Source organism: Nesoenas mayeri, assembly GCF_963082525.1.
Source record: "Nesoenas mayeri genome assembly, chromosome: 3".
Taxonomy (NCBI): domain Eukaryota; kingdom Metazoa; phylum Chordata; class Aves; order Columbiformes; family Columbidae; genus Nesoenas; species Nesoenas mayeri.
Genome location: NC_137544.1, coordinates 90424723 through 90447127, shown reverse-complemented (window position 1 = coordinate 90447127; position 22405 = coordinate 90424723). Strand labels below are relative to the sequence as shown.

Here is a 22405-nt window from a genome sequence, read left to right as displayed (position 1 = left end):
ACCTGCTGAGGGAAGCTATGGAAGTGACAGGTTGAGGTGCCGTGCTTATAAACAGGAAATTAATTTTTGAGACATGATAAAATTCAAAATTTGATCTACTCGGTTATGCCTGAAATTTGACACGAGTGTATGATTTATTCTGTATAGTCCTTCTCTGTGCGACATTCTCAGAGACAGATGATACATACTATTTGTCATAATCATAAATGTTACCATTATTTTTCCATGTCAGTTCTGCAAAATGAAGGCTCATTGCTACAATATGAATTTGTCATCAGATGTTTTGTGTTCAAATCCTATGAACTCCCTCTGATTTCTTATTACGATATATTAGATCTGGTTCTTTTACTGTGGGAGAGAATTTAAAAGGCTGTCTTTAAGCAGTAGAGTTCTCTCTGAGCAGCTTTGTATTGAACTCTGAAGATGTTACACAATCTTTATTTTAATAAAGCCTCGTATAAGTGTATAGCTACATAATTTTAGATATGTCACAATATTCAGGCCTGTGCAGTAATTGTGGTCTGAAGAAGGCAGTGTGGTTTAGCAATTTGAACAAAGGACTGAGTAAGAGTTCCAGGGCTCTGCAAAAGACTTGCTGTAAATCCTTGGGAGGGTTACTTGTCTTCTTTGTATCCCAATTTGTCCATCCATGAATTGGAGCTGCTATTAATGTATTGCATATAAACCATGAGAAGTCTGTTAGAGGTCAGAACAGAACCTGGGAGGCCTTTTTCCCAGGCTTGTCATCTAACCTCAAGCCAGTTGTGCTTCTTTGGGGGCTTTGCAAACTCATTGAAGTTCTTCTGCTTGAAGTTGAGAGGTCTTGTCTGTAAAAATATGGTTTACACTAAAAGTCTCTGACTTAGCTGTATCTTCTGGTTTGGAGGAAGCCTGAGCCAGAGGAGTGAAGTGGACACTGAAATAAAGCCTTATAATATAAATAAATCCAAAACAGTCCTCCTAATAACAACAATTCTTTGTCTCCTGACTTTGTGGCCTAACGTCTGAGGCTCAAGGGGATATAAATACAACACTCTGTGCAATGACTAATTACTCAAAATTCTGTGCATCAGCAGAAGTGGGACTTGTGGTTGACTCTAATATTATCAAATGCCTTTGCTATTTAATAATCTTGTAGCCGTACATTATTTAGCATGCCGTTTGCACAAAGAACAGTGATTTTATTTCAGCTATCTCTCAACAAAGTAAAAATGCAGCTGGTAGTAAATGAAGCATTTGGCAGACAATGTGTCTGATGTACAGTTCTCTAACTTGCTAAGAAGAGAAAAATGTTGTTGAGTGTTTAACCTTTTCCTACCCCAGGATGTAGCAAGAAGGATTAAAGTGACCACAGAGGGCAAGGTCTTATATTTTTCTTTTCTTTTCTTTTCTTTTCTTTTCTTTTCTTTTCTTTTCTTTTCTTTTCTTTTCTTTTCTTTTCTTTTCTTTTCTTTTCTTTTCTTTTCTTTTCTTTTCTTTCCTTTCCTTTCCTTTCCTTTCCTTTCCTTTCCTTTCCTTTCCTTTCCTTTTCTCTTTTTCTCTTCTTTTTCATTTTCTTTTTCCTTTTCCTTTTCATTTTCTGTTTCCTTTTCCTTTTTTCTTTTTCTTTTTCTTTTTTTTCTTTTTCTTTTTCTTTTCTTTTTCTTTTTCTTTTTCTTTTTCTTTTTCTTTTTCTTTTTCTTTTCTTTTTCTTTCTTTTTCTTTCTTTTCCCCTCTTCTTATTTCTTTGTTTCTCTCTCTTTTCTTTTTCCTTTTTCCTTTTCCTTTTTTCATTTTCTTTCTATTTTTTTGTTTTCTTTCTCTATATTTCTCTCTCTATAGATTTATTTTTCTCTATACATATTTTATCTATTTCTCTCTATTTTCTTTTTTTCTCTCATCTTCTCTTTTTCAAGGAAAGAGAAAAAGTTACTATCGGACAAACAGCTTATCTATCAGCAGGGTTTATTCACACACCAACACAGAAGAATTATGCCCAGAGCTCCCATTAACATCCCACAAACCGACAGCATAATAGCTTCCTTTCTTTGACACGCAACCAAAATAGGTTAATAAATAAGTTTAGTTCCAGTCATAGCCCACTTTCTGACTTAGCCTTCTGCATTCTCTCTTTTACAAATATGGAATCCATTGAATTTTGGAACAGAAAAACAATGAGGAATAAGTTAATCTGCCCAACACTCCAATCAGCAGTCTGCACTGTAAATCTATTTAAAGCTGCATCTATTATTTTGTGAAGTTCAGCTGAACTGTGAAAGGGCACATGACTGAAATCACTGCGTTTGAGTTGACTCACAGTTAAGTGTAGATGGGAGCTGCTGGGCTCATCACAAGTTGCTGCTTCTGATTCAGACCTTCTGAAGACCCTTCAGTTTTTGGAGGCTGGTGAGTGGCCGGAGGGCGCACAGGTATCCAGCGAGGAGAGGAACTGCAAGAGTTGCGTCCCTCTGCATTGGCAGCCAACTGAGAAAAGCTGCTGCAAACTGGATGTGCCTTCTTCACTCTTAGAGAGCAGAAAGATGTATTATCCCCATTTTACAGATAGGAACAATGGAACAAAAATGTTACCATTTAGGTGCTCTGAAGCACTGGATAAAAATGTTCTGCTCCAGGTTACACAGGGAGTTGGGGTGATGTAGCCAAAAATGAAGCACAGGTATATATTATCCCATGCTACTCTCTTAACTTCTAGACAACATTGTCATGGAAGGAAACACTGTTTATCTGCCCAGTAACTGTCTATTTTAATCTGTACGAACAAACAATGTAAACAAAATGAGCAAACAGAAGCAGGCTTGTGCAGAACAATTTGCAGCCTTGTTTTCCAGTGGAAGATTCCACAGACCACCCAGGCTTTGCTCTAGTCCTTTCCTCAACTGTGGAGCATCTAATTAAATCCCTCTCCATTCCTGACTCGAAGTGGAAGAGAGCCTACAGTCCTGTGCAGTTTCTTTCCAGATGGAAATGCATAATTTAACAGAGATACAGCTGGCAGGGAGAAGTGGGCCCAAAGCATTATTAGCATTTGCCACAAATTGCATTAAATTACAAGGAGGTACTTAATGAAGATGTAGAATTAAAAAGAAGATTAAAACCAGTATTTACTTTCCTAAGCCCCTTCTGAGGGTGCAGAGTGCTAGGCAACAAAAACCTCCTAGTGAAACTGAATTTCTGTTTCAGTTACTTTAGTGATACTGAGAATTGCTTGGTTTTGCTACACACCATCAATATCAGGTCATGACATTTTGTCCCATTGCATCCTACAGCTTTATTCTGTATACATGTACACATATACATAAAGTTGCTAAGCACCTTACATTATTTACTCCTTCTGTACTCACAGCACAAGGTGAAGTACTTTCCTTACTGCTGTTTTGTAGATGAAGAGCAAAAGCACACAGGGACTGTCTTGTCAGTGGCAAGTGAATCTGCTTCCCTTGGTAAAAACCATAGCTTCTTCTCTATGCTTCTCTTCAAAGAGAATGAGGACTGGATGAAAAATTTTGTTAGGATGTCAGCCGTCTCATTTTTAGCACAGGACATCATTGTAGATGTCCACATAAACAGGAAGTACATAGCAGTGCTGCATTGCTTTGCATTGGATGCTTCTTGAAGAAGCTGTAAGGAGTTTGTGGAAATGTGCTACAAAAACAGGTGCTTTGGTTCCACTACTGTCATACTGAGAAATATTCCAGTTTGGAAGTTAATCCACTTGATTTGTCTGGACAGAAAAAAGTAGGGATGCTGGCAGCATTTATGCACCAACTGAAATGTTTTGTTTGGGCGCCAGAACATGTGAAGGATACGGAATCCAACATCTGGACCCAAGATTACATTCTAATGAGGTCTAGGGAAGCAGAGTTCAGAAATATCTTGAAGCTATCTTTTTGCTATCTCACTTTTGGGATGCTTTAATAAATGAAACAATGGTATAAAACAATTGTATAATTCATACAGGTTGACAGCAGAGTAGGAAATGACCCGCCTATTGCTTCTCTTGGGCTAACTGTGGCTTGCAATACAAGTCAAAGTCATTGCAGCAGAACATGCCACATCCTTGTTCTTGATTTGTTCTCTTCCCCTTGTCTTTATGTTGAAGCCCACACAAGGTCTTCTCCAAGGGGATGTTCAGTCCAGGTATGGAGCTCACCCAGTGTTTGGAGCAGATATGGGGCCACCAACGCATGCACACAAGACAGTGTCAGCTGTAATGGTGTATAGCACTCTGGGATATCTGAGTTGCACAAGGAAGGAAGGAAGGAAGACCAACTGTGTGCAGCCATCCTTTTTAATTAAATTCCTGCAGTTAAAATTAGCTACTGGAAGCTGGCGCTTCTGGCACATCCAGAGTGTCACCTTCCCAAGTATCTTTTTCTGGCCTGAGCCGTAGGAAGTTGAAAATGTGATCTGCTGTGTAATAGTGCAGCATATTCTTGGCCAAACTCCTCATCATTTTTTACTTCTTGCATTTATGGTTAGCTTACAAATGTCATATGCCTCCTTTTCTTCTTTAAAGCTCCTCTTTGCAAAACCAGGTATCATTCTGGCTATTGTGGAATGTGACCTGTTCTTCTAAGTTTGTTTTCATCTGTTCTGGCTATGATGAGATGAGAGAGAAGGCAAACCTGGCTTCTGAGCCCCCTGCCCACTTACTTACCCAGAAATGCCAGTTGCAGTAATGTTGATGTTGAACTAAGACCTGATTTCCCCCAACAGAGTTTTCATTGCCAAGTAATTTTGGTCACTACAGAAACCAGAAAGGTTTGTGTTGGATCAGTGATGTTGCATAAGTAGGTTTTCAAAAGAACAAGAACAGAGAAATGAGAATAGTGGGGAAATCAGGCTCCTTGCTTTTGCAAATTCTAACCACAGAAAATGCCAGAAGTTTTATTTCTTATCAAGAATAAAGGAGTTGATCTTTCACAGCCCGTACCATGGTCAGGATGTATTTTAATAGCTTCAGCTAGGCAAATGGAAGGAAGCTAACACCATAAGTCTTGGTGATTGATGGCAGTAACCTATAGGAATGCCTTTAATGGCCAGTTTGCAGTTGAGTGTGATGATTTTTGTCACTTTTCTCAGGGGTTTTTCTGTGTGTGTTTGTAGGGATAGACATCCAGATATAAAACTAGCTACTCTAGAACAACTTAGCTGTAGAAAAGCAGATTCCCAAATTCTGGCAGCAATGTTTGTCAGCTGCCCAAATGGCTAAGGAGCATTGGTTTTATTCATTTCAAAGCACAAATAGACAGCAAAATACAGAGAAAAGGTGAGGAGTGAGGAGAGTCCCTGGAATCTTGTGCCGCATTATTGGTGTCTGTGATTTTCTTACTGAAATCATTAAGCACGCAGTATGTCTGTTGGAAAGATGCATTTTATGGGAAATACCACAGAGAATGCCTTTCTGTCAGCAGCAGTGCCTTGAGGCTCACCTGCTGCTGAAAACCATGAGTGGGGAGCAGGAGCCTTGTTTTCTGCTCGCCTGCCCCACAGGTGAAGGACAACAGAATGGGTGGGTTCTAGAGCAGATCCACAGTTCTGGCTTGTAGGTCAAATCTTGCTGAACTCAGAGAGGAGAGCTACAACTCAAATACTCATCAAAAAGGTGAGACAAACTCAGTAGAAAAAAAGAATGCAGGGAGCTGGCAAGACGACAAGGCTAGAGTGAGTTCAGACCAAACAAACTCCTCAAGTTTGGTGGGTTTTTTTTTCCCCTCCAGGATGTGTAGTTCAGAGGTAGGCGGGAGCAGTGGCCAGCCAACAAAGGCTAGATGCTGTGGTTTTGAAAGAGGCACTCGAGCATATGGAGCTTTCGTGCAAAAAAAGAATGTTTTTTTGATCAATTCCAGGCGAGATGGCAGTTGTGTCATTCTGAGTGCATCTCATCAGATTAGATGGGATCACTAAGAGTCTTTTGGCATTTTCAGTCTGAGAGAAAAAAAACACATGTGGCTAGTGAAATTGCCCAGCAAGGAGATTTCCCCCTCCTGGCTTGGCTGTTGGATTAAGGGATCTTGAAGCCATGTCAGCCCTTGACATGATACTGAGTGACACAGTCGGTGACAATTTGGCCAGTTCTGTCCTGGTTGGGGAGCTCGTTGTTTGGAAGGGAATCCCACTGTCAGTATTTGCAGTGCACTATCAGGATAACCTGATATATTCTGGGCAGGGCTTCGTCTCCAGTTTAATTTGTTCATTAAATGGAATTTGCGAATTAACACATAAGGATGAGCTTTGTTACTAAGAAATGGCGAGTTGGTGTGAGTATGACGTGAATAATGAAGGGAGTGAAGTACTTCTCAAGGAAGTGAGATAAGTGAAGCTTTTGATAGGGTAGGAGAGTAGCTGGATGTTGCTGAGGCTTGATAAACCAGTCTGAGAAGTACAAATCAACCTACTGAGGAGCTGCTATATTTAGGGCCGAGCTTCAATCACGACTCTGATTTTGTGCAAGTTCAAACTTTGGGAAAGGTAGCTACAGCTCCTGTAGCATGTTGAACTGAAAGTCCGTCTTATTTCTGTTAGCAACAATGTCCACGTGGTTCCCTGTTGTTGACACATCTTGATATACATGCTGTTATTTGCAAGAGTGCCACTGGAGAGTTTTGTATTGAGTTGAAGTATAATGAGAGTTTTCCAGTACTGTGTTCTGTATGTTGTAAGTTTTCTATATGCACTCCAGAAAAAAAGCAAGTGTGGAGGGTTTCCTCAGCTGGTTTTGAGTTTCTCTGTGAAGTATGAACTTCCAGATGAAATGGAAGGAGGTCAAGTGTGAAACCAGGGAAGAAGCAGGTACCAAGGCAAAAGCTGACGGAAGCTTAAATGGAAAATATACACGGAGGTGTATCCTAAATGGAAATATTCCTTGCCACTCTGGCAGCATAGCAATCAGAGTAGTGGTGAATTGTTTGGTTGATGGGGATCTCACAAGTTCAGCACCATGCATCTGTTGTTTTCAGAACAGTATGTGGAGTTCCCGGTTCAGTGCTCTTCCTCCATTGTGTAAGAAAGAAATAAATTCGTCACCTCTCATTAATGCTTTCTGGAGTTGAAAGGAGTTTATATGAGCATCATCACACTGAATTGTTTCAATGATTCAGGAAACAGAGTACTCCCTGTGGGTGAACGCTTTGTTGGTTTTCTGTGGTTAGTCTACAACACAGAGTAACTTTCTTCCCTGGTGCTGAGTGGCATACTGGGATAATATTACCTGGCAGAGCGCAGCTCTCCCGTGCTCCCTCCCAGATTTCATCAGTGTGCACTAAGAGAAAGCCACCACCTCACAGACTCCTTGCAGTCTTTTTCTAGTGAACAGCAAGACAGGAGCTGTTCTGATCCTGGCCAAGAATCTAGCAGAGCTGTGGGCATCTCATGGAGGTTCACTGCTCCAGTCCTTTTGAATACCTCAGTTTTGGGGTTCCCAAGCTGTGCCTCATTTTCCAAGAACATTTTAAAATCCATGCAAGATCAGGAGCTCTGGATTCAGCCCCAAGATGTCTCAAAGTGGGTCTTCTTAGCATCCTTGATCTAAAATTGGGTTCATTTCCCATAATGTGAAATAAGAGCACTATTACCTTGCTTCAAAACAGATGCTGTAGACGGGCTTTGAAATGTAAAGTGGGACTGTGTGATACTGCCAACTCTCTAGATACTTTCAGCTGTGCTTTTTAGATGACATACAAATTAAAAATCACAGAGTTGTGAATGTTGTATGTTTTATTTCCAACATTCACCGCAAACCAGATAACTTTTCGGGGGAATTCATGCATCTGTAATGCTTGTCACTGATCATTTTAGAAACAGTGAATAACAATGTAGTAGGATGTTTCAGAAAGGAAAGAAAATGCATGCGGGAGGCCTTGTATCAAGATTAATCTCTCAGGAATGCAGGGGGTTAACGGTCAGGCTGATTAATCACTGTTAATGAACCATCAGGAAATCTGTCAGGAAGTGGGTAAAAATTCCTGATGGCTGATGCGAAGCATTGTGTGGTGTGCTTTGGTTTTGATGTCTCCCAACCGATAGTCTACAGTGGCTGTAGTTTAGTTACCCCTGAGTTCTCAAGGCACATGAAGCAGTAGATGACATGCTGCCCTTGTTCAGATTAAGTGAGCAAGAAATTTTCTCCATGCATGGCTGTGCAAGTATGATGCAACTTCAATGCAAGAAAGTCAGGGATTGCTCCTTCCCACGGCTTCCCAGAACAGAGGCTGGAAAAGATACAGAAAGGAAGTGTGATCATTCCCTCATTCCTCCGGTCTGAACCCACAAGGTAGAGGAGGAGGAGGAGTGGAAAAAACGGCTTTCCCTGTGTGATCAAGGAGCCAGAGTATTAGGACTTGGACACACAACTGAGTTAATGAATTGCCTGGTGTTGACCCAGGGTGAGGTTTCACAGTTGGCATCCGCTGACCCAAGATCATGCTTGCTGCTAGAAGGAGTGTTTCTAACCTCTTTCTCCTTTGCATTGGTCTAGCTGTCATGTGGTAACACAGCCGCTTGCTGATCTGGGTGGAATGTTTCTTGGTCAGCATTGGCTGGTTTAGTCTTCAGATGGATCTGAGAACTAACTGATCTGCCTCGAGAGCTAGATCTGATGTAGGGGAGGGCGTGGGAACATGAGACAAGGATAAAAACATGAGTGGGGACTGAGCCTTTCAGCAAGAACATAACCATGGGTTGGCTTAAGCCTATTATGAAACTGCAGTCTGAATCACTAGAATTAAGAGTGCACTGTCAACCTACAGGGAATGCAAATTGGAATGTGTTAGCTTACACCTCCCGCCGGTGTTGAAGAGTGGCTGAGCGCAGCCGTTCTGCACGTGGCTGGGAGGAGGCAGCGTGTGGTGGGGCAGCAGATAACAGCTCCCGCTGCAGCGAGGAAGAAGAAGAGACGAGCACTGCTACCATGGATTCTCTCTATGTATTTTCCTTTGGCTTAGGGTAACATGTTCTAGCGAGTCTTTGTGACAAGACTGCAGAAACACTCGGTTACCAGAGTACAGATTAAGCACAGTAATGTGGTTGTGGATCCAGACACAGTGTGCTTCTCCTACTATGTCTCCTTTATCCTCAGCTGTTGAGGTTTGATTGCGGGGTGACAATAAACCGTGGCAGATGTATTGTTAACCCCCTCTTCCCCGCCTCCCCCCCTGTAGCCCCTCCCTCTCCCCCCTTCCCACTAAGGAGAGGTGATTGAGAGGGAAAGAAGGACAGAGAAGAGAGTTGGAAAAATTAAAAATGTTTTACTAATGCTACTAATAAAACCAGAGAAAATAATACAAAATATACAAAACCAATCTTGAAAGTCCCAGCAACTGCTCTGGCAGATGTAGGGCCAACACCCAAAGTCCTGGACTGGACTCTGCAGCCAACTGGAGCTGGATTCAGTCTGTCACTAGGCCTCAGTTCGCAGGGACTACTCACAGGGTCCTCTCCTAAGGTCGGCCATAAGGAAAAGGGACGAGATTCTTGTCATCTCCCACTTTTATATGAAGTATCACATGAATGGGATGGAATACTTAGTTGGTCAGGTTTTGGTCACCTGTTTCTCATTGCCCCTCTTGCGGGATGTACATCCATCCTTATCAGTGGCCTCGCATTCCATTGCTGTGTCTACCACACATGTATCTAGCTTTTCAGGAAAATGCAGCTAATAAGAAGTCTTCAGCTGACAGGCAAATTCACTAAAAGAGAACCTGTTTTTTAACAAAACCAAGACATCAGCACAGGAAGCTTTGTAGCGCTCTCTAGTTGGCACCAGAAGCCTAACCTAGACTTGAAAAGGCGAGCCCTGTTATTTGTTTCAAGTTCATTTGGTTTTTATTGCAAAATTTGGTAGTTCGGTGTTAAGGACTTTTATCATATTGTTCTCCATGCATAGACGTAGGAATAACTGTAGTAGTGGAAAAATCTCTTAGTAATCAATGCTGGCAATTCTTCCACACAGAATGAGCAAGCCCAGATACCGTGGGAGTAGTCACCCTTGTTAGGCCTTGAGCTTAAGAAATAGTTTGAAGAGGCTCACACTAGTTTAATTTCAGGAGAGTTTCAAGATAGTGGAGATAGTTTTAAGGACTGTATTAACTGAAACTGCCAAAATATCTCTGCAGTGAAACATAAGGAAAAATGGGAGGCTGAGGGGGGAATATTAAACATCACAAAAATTTTAAAAAAAAAAAAAAAAAAAGTATTGCACAGGCAAATAAATGCAAAATTTAAAAATGCAGCCAGTAACATTTCCAGAAATAAACCATTCTCCATCACATAGAGGATAAACATGGGCTCTTTCAGAGAGAAGGAATTCATAAAAATAAAGACAAAAAAAAAAAGCTGTGTAACTGATTCAACCACTGTTACCAAGGGATATTTTACTCCCTGAGCATTTCAGCTGAAATTATCTCTTAGCTGAGACATAGACCCTTTTGGCACAAAAGTATCTGAATACATCCCGAAGGCTGGAAATGTTTCTCCAGTTCCACTAGTAACCTTTCATCAAAGCACAGCCCAGGGATTCTTGCAAGGAAACGCAGGCTTTCCCCACTTATGGGGAATGGATAGTGAGCGTCTTCACTGACAGATATTTTTGTGTTACGTAGGGCTGATGTGTAGTTCGGGTGCGGAGCAGGCAGGGGCACAGCAAGGAACGCTGAGCAGATGTGACACGGAGCGATAACATCCTTCGCAGCAGCCAGTATCACACAGTTCTGGAGGGCTATAAATACGACAGGAATTCTCCAAGGCCCAATTCCTTCGACAGAGTTGGGCAGCTTTGCACTGCCGTGCGTTTAGGCTGCACTAAATCAGTGTAATCCTCAGGCTTCCTTCATTTGTGTGCTGCTGTGAATGATCCTAGGAGACTATAAAGCATCACTGCAAGCAATATCGTTGATTCTACATTATAATGCAGTTTATGACAGCTTTTGGATTGATGTTTTGATTTATTCACTGAACAAAGAATTTATCATTACAGGCATGCTGACTGTTTCTCTTGTGCTGCTGTACAACACATAATTCCTTTTAAGACTCCAGTAGCTCTTACAATGTATGTAATGGAATGAACCCATGTAAAACACAGAGCACACATGGACTGTGGCTTCTTGAAAAATCACCCGAGGAGGGTTTTTTGAGGTTCAATGACAACGTCAGGCTTCAGAAGCCAGAGTTCCCCCGGTTCTGACATGGTTACCATTACTCTTGCCCAAAAGACAGGCTGGGAGGATGAAGGCCAAGCAAGAGGTTGCCCTGGAACAACGCAGGGCAACTGCTGCAACACTGTGAACTCGGAACTTCTGCCCTTTTGGCCTCTAAATTTTTTTTGGTGAACAAGTAATCTTATTGTATAAGTCAAATGCATCCTATTATTCTACGCGTGATTGATTGAAAAGTGCTACACTTGCTGGAAAGACTGTTGAACAATATAGTTTCCACTTACAAAGCACTTTCCTTAAAAAGCCTCTCAGGGCAGCATCATGTAAAAATAGTTATACTAAAGTTGTGAACCAGCTTCTGACAAATCGAGACTAACAAAAGCTAAGGTATAAATAGAAGTGTTTTTGTGGGTTTTCTCTTCGCTAGAGGCATAGAATCTCAATCTGTGCTGGACTGCAACAAACAAAAATGCCCTTTTCCAGACACACAGGAAAACAAGGACCTTCCAGACTAGTGGCACAGAATATAAATAGGTTTTCAAAACTGCTTCAAAACCATAAAACTTAGTCAAAACCGTAACATTTGCATTGTAGAACAAGCCATGCCTTATCAGACAAATTTTTTGATCCAGTTCTTTATTTTATTTCATACAAACCAACATCTTCTGCTTTAGAGAAAGGTTAAACAAGTTATATTTTTATAATTAATGGAATCAATTGTCTCCAGGCACTCAAAGATATGAGGATTGTCTCAAAGTCTGCCTTGTATTAGGATTCCTGAAAGACAAATGCTGAGGAATGTAAAATATTATATATTCTCTGTTTATACTTTGTGGGTTGGCAGAATAAATGCATCTTACTGGTCATTTTAATAATTATTTTTGTAAAGTAGTTTTTGGTTTTGTTTTGTTTTGTTTTTTCCTTATAGCAGGTTTTGAAACAGCTACATGTAAAGCTAGTATTTGCTAATCCAGAGTTTGGGTAATCTTGATTTTGCTCTGAGCCTGTTCCTTCTGCTCTGTGCTGACATTTTCTGAATCTACCAAACCCCATGTAGTTTAATCCACAATACCAAAGAGGGAAGGTCTGTTTCTGTAAGCCGAAAATAGTTCTAATTGCAGTTAACCTTGCAGCTGAATCAGTTCTGCTGTTGCTCTTTAAGTCACGTCTGACCAGTCCTGCCTGCGCGGAGCAGCAGCAGCAGCGAGGTTGAGCCGGGTCCCTACAGAACCAGTCTGATGCGCGCTGCTGTCTGCAGCGTGGCACCCCCTCTATTGAAAACACCCCCCACGCAAAACATTTACTTACCAACGACTGTATTTATGATACCCTTGGGCTTTCTAGTAGCTGAGCTTTAGAGATACTGACTGCTTTGGTCTATGTATGGGAAGTAATGATTTCAGCGAAAGTTTACTGGCATCAAATCCTTCTGTCCATTCTCCAATCATCCCATAGTCTTTTCTCTTGAAAAAAAATACTAGGAAGTGCTTTTCCATTCTTCATGGACGCCTGCTGGCCATCCGTTTTTCCACCTTTGTAGCCATGAAACATTGCTCAGCCTCACCAAAAGGGAGACCTACAGCTGTCTCACAACCTCAGAGCATTGCCCGTGAGTGGATAAGCACAGTAATGTTGCAGGGAGAACTGGGGTTCCATCTCACCACCATCCAAACTAAGACCTGGGTGATGTTCAGTTAGTCTTTTTTTTTTCTCCAATAGCAGACACTGCAGTAATTATTTGGGGCAGTATTTAGTTACCTCCATTTAAAAAAATGATTAAAAACATAGTATTCTGCTCCATGCTGCTGCCAAGTAATAGTTCATGCTATTTGACACCAGATATTCTGAGTATTTGTTAGTAAAATAATATTTGGCCTCTTCCATTACCCAGTGATCACTGTATGAGAAATATTTGATGTAAAAATGACGAGTTCTTCCTGCTAGAGCTACAGCATGACAGATCTGCTTGCTGAAATTCTAATTCTGTCTGTAACAGCAGCACTAAAATTGCTTTAATAATTAATCATGCACCGATTAGATTGTAAAGTCCGAGATGGGCCGGGGATTTTTGCATTATGCCTCAGACAAAAGACACCAGCAATGCTTAACTAGCAGTCACCTGCTCCTGCTCCACCTGCCATTGTGGGAGCACTGTGGAAACCAGAAGGGAGACAAAGGCCCAACAGAAACTGATAAAAACCTTCACCCGCCCCTGGTAGGTTCAGGAGCAGGGAACTGTTGAAACAGGTGCTGCTACAGCTGCGTGCTGGGGTATGACTCTGCTTATTAACTCGTAATTCACCAGGTGCCACTCTCCGTCATGGCCTGCTGGGAAGGCCATGGAAGGCAGCGCCCAAAATTGAGGCTGTGCCAGGGTTAAGGAGGGAGTTTCCTGGCTGGGAACACCAAAGCAAACAGCTGCTGTGGAAGGGCTGGCCAGGGAGAGACAAGGCTGGGTGGGCCCCCTGGCCTGTGCCTACCCCTTGTAGGGTTCCCTTGCCATTCCCACTCTGCTCTGCCCTGGCAGCTGCTTGTAACGCCACCAACAGATTTCCATGGAAATGGTATTTTTTTTTCTGGAATAATGTTATATGCAGCTGACTTTTGGGTAAGTAGGAGTTTAACACTGAGACCCACTAGAACTCACAACTGGAAAATTACTTCCTCTCCTTAACTTCTAGTTTGGAATTTTGCTCAGCTATCTTAACTAACTTTTTCCAGGCCCTTTGCTGCTGCCCCATGACTCTTGGGGCCTTTTTATTACAACTACAGAGGGAAAGGGCCTCGGGGGAGATAGACCATATGTTGGTTTGTTCTTGAATGAAGTAAGAATACCAGTGTGTCCAGTGTAATGCTTTTACTGGTACAAAACTAGGATTTTAAAAAAGAGGACCTTAGAACTAAAGTACCAACAAGAATTGCTATCTGCCTGGCCTTAGCAACCAAGTTAGTGGTAGGGGAGGAGGGAGAAAGGGACCCTGTGGAATACAGTGAGCAAAACAAGTTACTGTGTCGTTTATGTGATAGACACAGCATAGACCTTCATTAATGGGACCTTTTTAATGAACAGCTGAGACCTGGAGGCATCAAAATGTATCGTTCTGCAACTAGGAATTTAGAGACACCACAAACCACATGGCTTATTTTTTTCCCCTTTTCTCTGTCCTTTCTGCCACTGCCCTTTATGAAAAACAGAAGTTAAATAAGAAAAAAAATATATTTAATGAAACATTCAGGTTGAGAAATCAAAATCAGACACTCCAACAACAGGAAGTTTCAAAAGCAGTATTTATAACAGCGTGTGGCTGAACTCCAGCACGCTTGTGTTTCTTTTTCTTTAAGCCATTTTATAGTGTGTACCTTGATTCAACAGCTGGGCACAAAGATAGTGTCATGGCATTAGTTTAGCACAGCAGAATTTCCTAGGCATAGAAAAGTGAATTGAACTCAAGCCCTGAACAACTTCCTGGCTCCTGCAGTCAGTGCTGCAACTTTTGTCTTTCCAGTAAACACATCTGAATTGTTTCCCTGTGCGAGTACGCTTAATCTTGTTTGTTTTCTTTTTATTTTAGGGAGCTGGAGACAGTTTTATGGGAGCACTGGCCTTCTACCTGGCTTACTATCCCAAGTTACCCATGGAGGAAATGATCAGGAAGTCGAACTGCGTTGCATCAGTGAGCGTCCAGGCATCAGGGACACAATCTTCATATCCTTACAGGAAGGACTTGCCTCAGGACCTTTTCTAATTGACATTGTCTCGCTCCATGTACTGATTTTATCTTATCCCAGACAGTATTTTTCTCCTGACTGCAATGAGGTTCTCCTCTGCTGACTGGAAACACTAGGGAAGTTTCTTTGCTGCTTCTTTGAGGAATCCTGTTAGTTCTTGTTCTACATTAATAAGATGGGGTGGGGGTGGTGGGTCATTCGAACACAGCTCAGCAGGTCTCTCTGGCCCCACACAACACTCTATACTGAACTATGTGAAGTCCTCAGCAAAACATCTGGAGGGTGTTGGGCGCCTGATAATATTTTCACTTGATTTTATCAGAACTTCTAATGTGCACGTTAGCTTTCAGATTGCAGCTTCAGTCCTCAGACACCAAGGCCAGCACCGTACCAGCTGTTCCCCTGTGCCCCAGACACGGGATGTGGCACTGCGCTCTGCCAGACTAACAAAGCTCCCTCCAACTGGAAAGGGGACAAGAGTGCGACTGAGGCAGACTTTGAAAAATGTTTCGAGCCGTATCACTCTAAACATAGGGGAGATAATTAAAGAAAAACTTGCAAAACCATCAGAGAATGACTTTGGCTATCTACTTTCTTCATGCTTAAAGAAAATCCAGGAGTGAAAATTCATCCTACTTACCTGACTGAAAATAATACAGCCCTTTTAGCCATGGTCGTAGCTTATCCAAAAGCTCATCTTATTTCACCAGGGTCCTCAATGCTTCTCACTTTCCTAGGCAGGAGCTGGTGCAACACTACCCCTCCAAGGAATGACACCAATCTGCAGTCACTACTGTTGTATCTGTGGCTGGTAGGTTAGAAAAACTTGCAATCCTGCCACTGAATTCCTGCTGTGGAAAATGTTAATTTTTATTGCCTTATAAAACAATAGTTCCTTTGAAGATTACAGGCTCTTTCACAATGGAAAACACAGACAATGGGATTTGCTATTTAATTTTTTTTAATTGAGTACTGTAAAAATAACTCAAAAGATAAATAAATGTTACTGTGATGATCTATGTCCAGACATTAAGAATTTTCTCTCTCTACATTGTTTTATTCACAATGGCCTTCAAATCACAGGAGATGGTGATCCCAGTTCATTTCCTCTCTTTTCAGCCCATGTTGCTGTATTTCTGAATCAGCGTTCACCTCTTTCTCCCCTCAAACCATCCCCTCCTCGTGCATAAATCAAGTCCAGTCATTGTTCAGATAGAGCGGATTTTTCTCTTCTCTGTGAAGAGGACACGTTGTTTTGCTATAGGGGAAAAAGAAAAGAATCTGTCAAGAAGCCTGAAGTGTTAAAATTCAACTCAATGAGCCTACGTTCCTTTCTCCTGGCTGCCTTCACTGCTTAAATGAGTGTGGAGCAACTGACTGGCACAGCGCTGCTGTTAATCAGCTCTTGAAATGTAGTGGTGCTTTCACTTTACTATGTGTAATTTTTAGCTCCTGAGGTCCATTTCACCTCTGTGAAAAAAAAAGTATCAGGATTTGAGTGGCTGAAAACATTCAACAGCTGCTCTGCCTGACTATTCTGAATCACAGCTGCTTGATGTGGGGACAAAAGTAGGTCCTTACTGCTTTCTACTACTCTTCAACTCCAGCGCCCAAACAACTACAGGTGATGAGCCAGATCTAGTCAGTCTCACAGACTGACTGAAAAGTTAAACAAGGGTCCTGTGGGTCTCTCAATGAGGCACAAACTGACCCTGCCTCCGTGATGCAGATGTTATCATGTCCAGGACAGCTACAGGTTACGCATAGTCAGTACATCACTAAAAATTAATAATAAATAAATCAAAGCAAAGCTTTACAATGCCACTCGAAAAGCACCACTGTTCTGACTGAACTTCGTTACATGAATTCCTTTGAAAGCTACGCAAGAGCTATCACACAATAACCAACTCTCTTCTTCCACATAAAAGTTTCACTTTAAGAAATACTGCAACTTAGTAACACATTCTGTTGCTACAGTTAGGAGGTAGTGAAACTTGGGCACTACTGCCACTACTTCACTAAAAAGCTTCATACAGTTGAGGTACCAGGTTTCTGAGAAGTACAAAACATAAGGTGAAAAAGCATGCCAAGTGAAAATGCTTCCTAACATATTCCTGATGTGAGTTGGTATCTAGACTCAAATTTACTTCCCTTCACACATGCAGCACTTTCTCACATCAATTTCTCACTTGTGTTCTACTACAGGCTACAAAGATCAGAACTTTTTTCCTCGTGACTTCCAATTTTGTACTTCAACAACCTACTACGTGTTCTGTGACAGAAGCACTTACTCAGCCTGAGCTCTCCCCTGCCTTCACATTTCCTACACGTTGCAAAGCTTCTGCACCATCACTTTGTACAATGTTTTCATGCAGTAATTTAAACTCTTCTTATTCAAGAAAATCATCCTAGTAATCTCCAATTCCCTTTCTGCATGTATTTCAGAAGGAGAGCCACAACCTCTGTCAGCACTGTCCCATACTGTTACTACGAAAAGGTTAGTCATCTAACAAAGACAGAAAATTATAAGAATGGCCATGCATTATGTTATCTATCTAGAGCTGCTTAATACATTTCTTTTATTCTATAGATTTAAGTAAACCTTCTTTGCATTAACTCCCCCTACTATTTCTAGTATGGTCTGGTTTAAATTCTAAGTTCCCCAAAATTCAGCTTTTTAATGTTAACTACAGACTGGTTCCTCCCCCAGAAACTTGAGCTCTTTGTCACCTTTCAAAAAGCTGGGTGAGCAAAAGGCAGCTTGGCAAGTGCTACAACCCCCCAACAAATCAGATTCTTAAACAGAGAAAATCTGCAAGATCTAGAGGAGCATAAAAGAACCCACAAACTGTTATCTGGAGAGCAGTCTCATTTGAGGAGGAGAAAGAACTTGTGTTTATTTCTTTAAAAATCCATTTTGTAAGTGGTGGTTAAAATTTATTGTCTAGAGCACCCATGGCAGCTTAACAGAACATTTCTAGTGATGCACACTTGATGGCTGCTTGCTGGAGGTAGCACAGTCTAGCAAACCACACAAAGAAACAGAATGAAAGAACTCCTGTGTCACTTGGCTTTGCCACTGACATGTGGCATGGCTGTCATCAAGGACTCTGATGTGTCAGGCAAGTGATTACTTTGTTTCACTGCCACAGTCTGTAAAACGAGGGTAACATTTACTTCCTGATGGAATGTCATGAAGTGTACGGCTACTGTACAGCCGTCTGAGTATGAAACATATTATGACATATTCTGCTCAGATGGGAAAAATCCTGTTACATTAAAATCTTCTGCCCCACACAGTCAGAGAAGCTTATAGAAAGCAGGCCAACTTCTTCCCCAAGCTCTTACCAATGGGATCGTATCTCAGCAGGACCAGTTTTTCCTGCAGTCGGAGCCTCCTCACGTTGAAACAGTAGCCTGTCTCGGCCGCACTTTTCATTCTCACCAGAATGTATCTAAAATCACAAGGAAGGTCTCTGTGTCAGGGCACAGGCAGGCAGCAACGGCTGCCATGTGTCTGGCAGGCTGTGGACAAAGGGACAAGCTTTTGGCATAAATAATTTGGCACAATCACCTCAGCTACTTCATTTCAACGTCATGAATGATCTGGATGGGAGCATCAATGCTACACTTGTAACACAAACAGCCCACTGTAAACCGTTAGCTGCAGCATCAAATTTAAATAACTAACTCCTGAACGGAAGACAAGCCCAGAGAGAAGTAGTTCATTCAAAAAACAGTGAAGGTGGAGGAAGAAAAACAGGAAAGAAAAAGAAAATCAGCATACAACTGAGTCACTATGGCTTAAAAGAGAATGGCAAGAGAGGAAGGATGATGGTAGTTAAAGATGTTCGGGCTGTAGATAACATGGTATCACAGACCATCACTTCCACATGCAGAGAGGAACCCGAGCAGATAGGATGGAAGAAGAGGTGTGCAAAAGGAGAAGCAGGGCCCCTTGGCACTGCCCATCCTGCTGGAGATACTGAGCTTGACGCTAACCCAGCCACAGGAACCCCCTTCCCCACTGGAGGGTTCTCTGTTTGTGGGGCAGCCACTGCCATGTCCCTGGGAGCAGCGAAAGCCAGGAGAGGGAGGAAGCCACCCCTGCACCCCCAGCCTGGCAGCATGCAGAGATCTGTGCAACTTCCCAGAGACAGGCCATCTTCTCAAGTTTCAAAAGGTCAAACCATTTAACCAGTCTGTAAATTACATCTTTCTCTTCCATGGCAATAAAGAGAAGGATACATCTCTGCATGTAGGCGTTCAATTTTCCTGGATTTTCCTGCTTCTAATACAAAATGGTCTGTCAAAATGAACCTTGAAGAGACATCCGTTCTTCTTCAATTGTGCAGCTCTGACCAGTGTACTTCCTTGAGCTATCCCTTTTCAGCTTTGCAATCTGATTTACTGTTGAGTTCAAAACAAGCAGGAAAACACTGGATTCCTTCAGACCAACTGACCAAGCATGGTCTAGGGACTATCCCAAATGATCATCCTCTACTGTACACTACTGCAGGTGTGATATGTAGCACCAGTAACCACACAAACTCCTTCCCCTGTACCTCACCCACTTCCTCAAAGCCTCTGTGCAGTTTCCCCTTTCTGGGGGAATCAGTGGTATCAGTATGACCATCCCTTGCAATTCTTGTGCACCACATATTTGAGTCCAAGCCCCTTCTGAACAATACACCTCGTTCTAAAAACTTGCTGTCTAATGAAGAAATGTAACTAGGAGCAGTGGCAGAAAAGAACAGCAGAAAGCTATCAGGACACAGGGAGAAAATCCAAGAGGAGCACAGAAGGATAAATAATATAAGGAGATAACATATTTCTGAAATATACATGGGACTATAAAAAGAACAGAGAAAGGAACATCAGGGGAAAAAAAAAGGAAAGAGGAAAAAAAATTACTACACTAACATTAGTGACATCATTTTTAAAAGCTACTTTTTCACCTCAGAGAAACATCCTGCTTTGCTGTGTTTGTTTCTACAAACTGTTAACAGCAGAAGGCTGAGATGTCAAAATGCTGTCCTGACAGGCACTTACTTGGGAAGCGCTTTCTTAATTTAAAGCCCTGACAATTGTGCAGAAAACCTGCAACAGAAGAATCCCTTCAAACCCAGCAAATGGTTGGTACTGGCTCTGATGGGGACTGAGTCTTAAAAAAAATCAAAAACAAAACAAACAAACAAAAAAAAACCCCAGGGACTATCCCACAACAACAGAACAAACCAAAAACACAAACGAAAAAAACCACACTCACACAAAACCCCCAGAAAATGTACCAAAGGCCATAGTTCCCCAGGTTGTGCGGTAACAAATCTAATACACTCTCATAGAATGCAACTTCTGAGAAACAGAAAACAGAAATTTATCCATACAAATGCATTAATTTAACCCCTTGGATTTGTCTTGCTAATTTTCTTACAAATAGCATTCTGTATGCAAGTGACTTTCTCTACACGATCCTGTCTCCTTGCATCCATACTGGAACACTACTGGCGTGCTATAAGTCTATATTCCTTTCCAACCCTTAGAACACATCAGCTTTCTTTACAGGTCAAAGGACTGCGACTGCTTTTCTCCCAGAGCCCACAAACATCTCTCCAGAGCTGGACTATAGAGCAAATCAAGAGGCCCATAGCATTGACTGTGTCCCATCCACTTCTCACACATATACATAAGAACATGCTAAAAACAGGAAGTGTTCTGCACCCAGCCTACAAGAAAGGCTCATGGCATCTGCCTAAAGTCCAGCCCACAAACAACAAAGCCCCATGATGTACCTCAGCTTGCTGTCTTCAGCTAAAAAGTATGAAAGGTAAACAAGAGGAAGATTACGCGGATAATTTGTCGCCACTCTTTAATCATAAGGCACAGAGGCGTGCTTTCCTGGCACAGAGCGGTTTGGATATTTGAGCTCAGCTCAACATGATAGCCCATAGGACAAAACCTGCCCTTGCTGCAATTATAGAACCTGGAGGGGTTTTCACACCAGTCTATACTTACCTGTGAAAAGACACACATACAGAAGGACAAAGAGGATGCAGCTAGACTCGAGGATTGCAATTGCCCAGGCGTATTAAAAAACTTCTAGAGAAGCATAATGTTTTGCAAAGTCATTTGAAGATATAGTGTGGTATCAGAAATCAAAAACTGGTGAGGAAAACGTCACTTACTTAGATTTGCTCTTGGCCACTGTTTTTTGCAGCATGAAGAAAAAAAAAAGAAGAAACAGTTATAATTTTATCTTGTTTCCTTTATATGCAGCATATAAAGTTTACAAGTTTTCCACTGCCTGCCTTTGCAAAAGCCCCAGAAAGATTATACAAAAAGATTTACTGTCACAAAAGAAATGCCCCTCGGCCTCCCACTTGTGTGCTCCCAGTTGCCATCATGCCGCCTTTACAAGTGTCCGTGCAATCGCAGTGCTGCAACACAGAATGCACTTGCTGTGGCCTCCAAATGCTTTCAATATGAAGCTTCGGTGCTGAAGGTGAATTCACCATATGGATACACCATCACTTGAGGCAGGTTTGAACCCACACTGCTGGTGAAAAGCGCAGTCCTGCTCTCCCTACTCGCTTACACCCACCACTGCTCCAGTTCTTGCCATAGTGTCAACATAAAAGCCGGTTAAACAGACCTGAGCTGTTCTTAGATCAGACCAACCTTCTCATAAGGCTGTTTTCAAGCCCCTGGTCTAACCCACCACATGGCATGAAACAGGTAGAATTATTGTCTTCTGTGAATTTAAAGCATTCGTAAACTGACAGCATAAACACACACACAAAAACCCCACTAAACATTTGCTGATCTATATTCTGTCAGTGCAAGTCTCGCTTAGGCCACTGTGACCTTCTGGTCAACGTCCTGCAGCACCGTTCCCGCCCCAAGCTCACACAGACACTGTGCCGGGCACCTCACACGGCCTCTCCCGCGGGCCTTGCTCTCCTTCACCCCCGGACGCCACCCCATCTCCGTCCCCGGGGGTCAGGGAAGGCCAGGCCGCCGGCTCCGTGTCCTGAGGGACGGGGCTGAGGGACCAACGGACCGGCGGCCTGGTGCCGGGGCGCGGGGAGGACGCGGCCGCGTCCTCCCCGCGCCCCGGCACCAGGCCGCCGGTCCAGGAGGCGTAGAGCCCCGCGGCCAGAGGAGGTGCCCGCCACCGCCGCCATGCCCCCTACGCCACTCACAAGCCGCCGCTGTCAGGAACATAACGCCGCTCTCCCCCCCGAGCCCCCCTCAGCCGCTGCCGGCACTTCCGGGACAGCGGGTGGAAGCGGTTCCGGGGCGCGGGGCGGGGCCAGTGCGTGGGCGGGGCGCGGTGGCCGTTAACGGCTGGGGGCGGTGTGGGGAGCAGGGAGCTGTAGGGTTATGCGGGTGTCATGCAGGGAGGATGGGCGCCCCCCGGGTGGGTCCGGCTCCGCAGCAGTCGGTGCATCTGGACTCCCGCCTGTCTTTGACTCCTTTGTCAAAAAATGGGGGTGCTGCTGTCAGAGAATCACAGAATGTCAGAG

General features: G+C 42.8%; 2 protein-coding genes across 2 annotated transcripts in view; one reads left to right on the top strand and one right to left on the bottom strand.

The window, feature by feature from the left end:
* The window catches only part of RBKS (ribokinase), a gene marked incomplete at both ends in the record, with an annotated part of 68919 nt that extends 54023 nt beyond the window's left edge, over nucleotides 1–14896 (top strand). Inside the window, one exon of the mRNA XM_080342906.1 lies at nucleotides 14723–14896. Within this exon, the coding sequence (XP_080199032.1) occupies nucleotides 14723–14896 (174 nt within the window). The remainder of the gene's footprint in view (nucleotides 1–14722) is intronic.
* A 926-nt stretch (nucleotides 14897–15822) lies between these two features.
* On the bottom strand, nucleotides 15823–22188 carry MRPL33 (mitochondrial ribosomal protein L33). The gene is made up of 4 exons (XM_080341184.1): nucleotides 22082–22188; nucleotides 21065–21083; nucleotides 18228–18334; nucleotides 15823–16137 (listed from the first exon to the last, which is right to left on the bottom strand). Exons 1-4 carry the CDS (start codon nucleotides 22101–22103, stop codon nucleotides 16088–16090), a joined length of 198 nt encoding a protein of 65 aa, XP_080197310.1. The 5' UTR covers nucleotides 22104–22188; the 3' UTR covers nucleotides 15823–16087.
* Nucleotides 22189–22405: the final 217 nt, after the last annotated feature.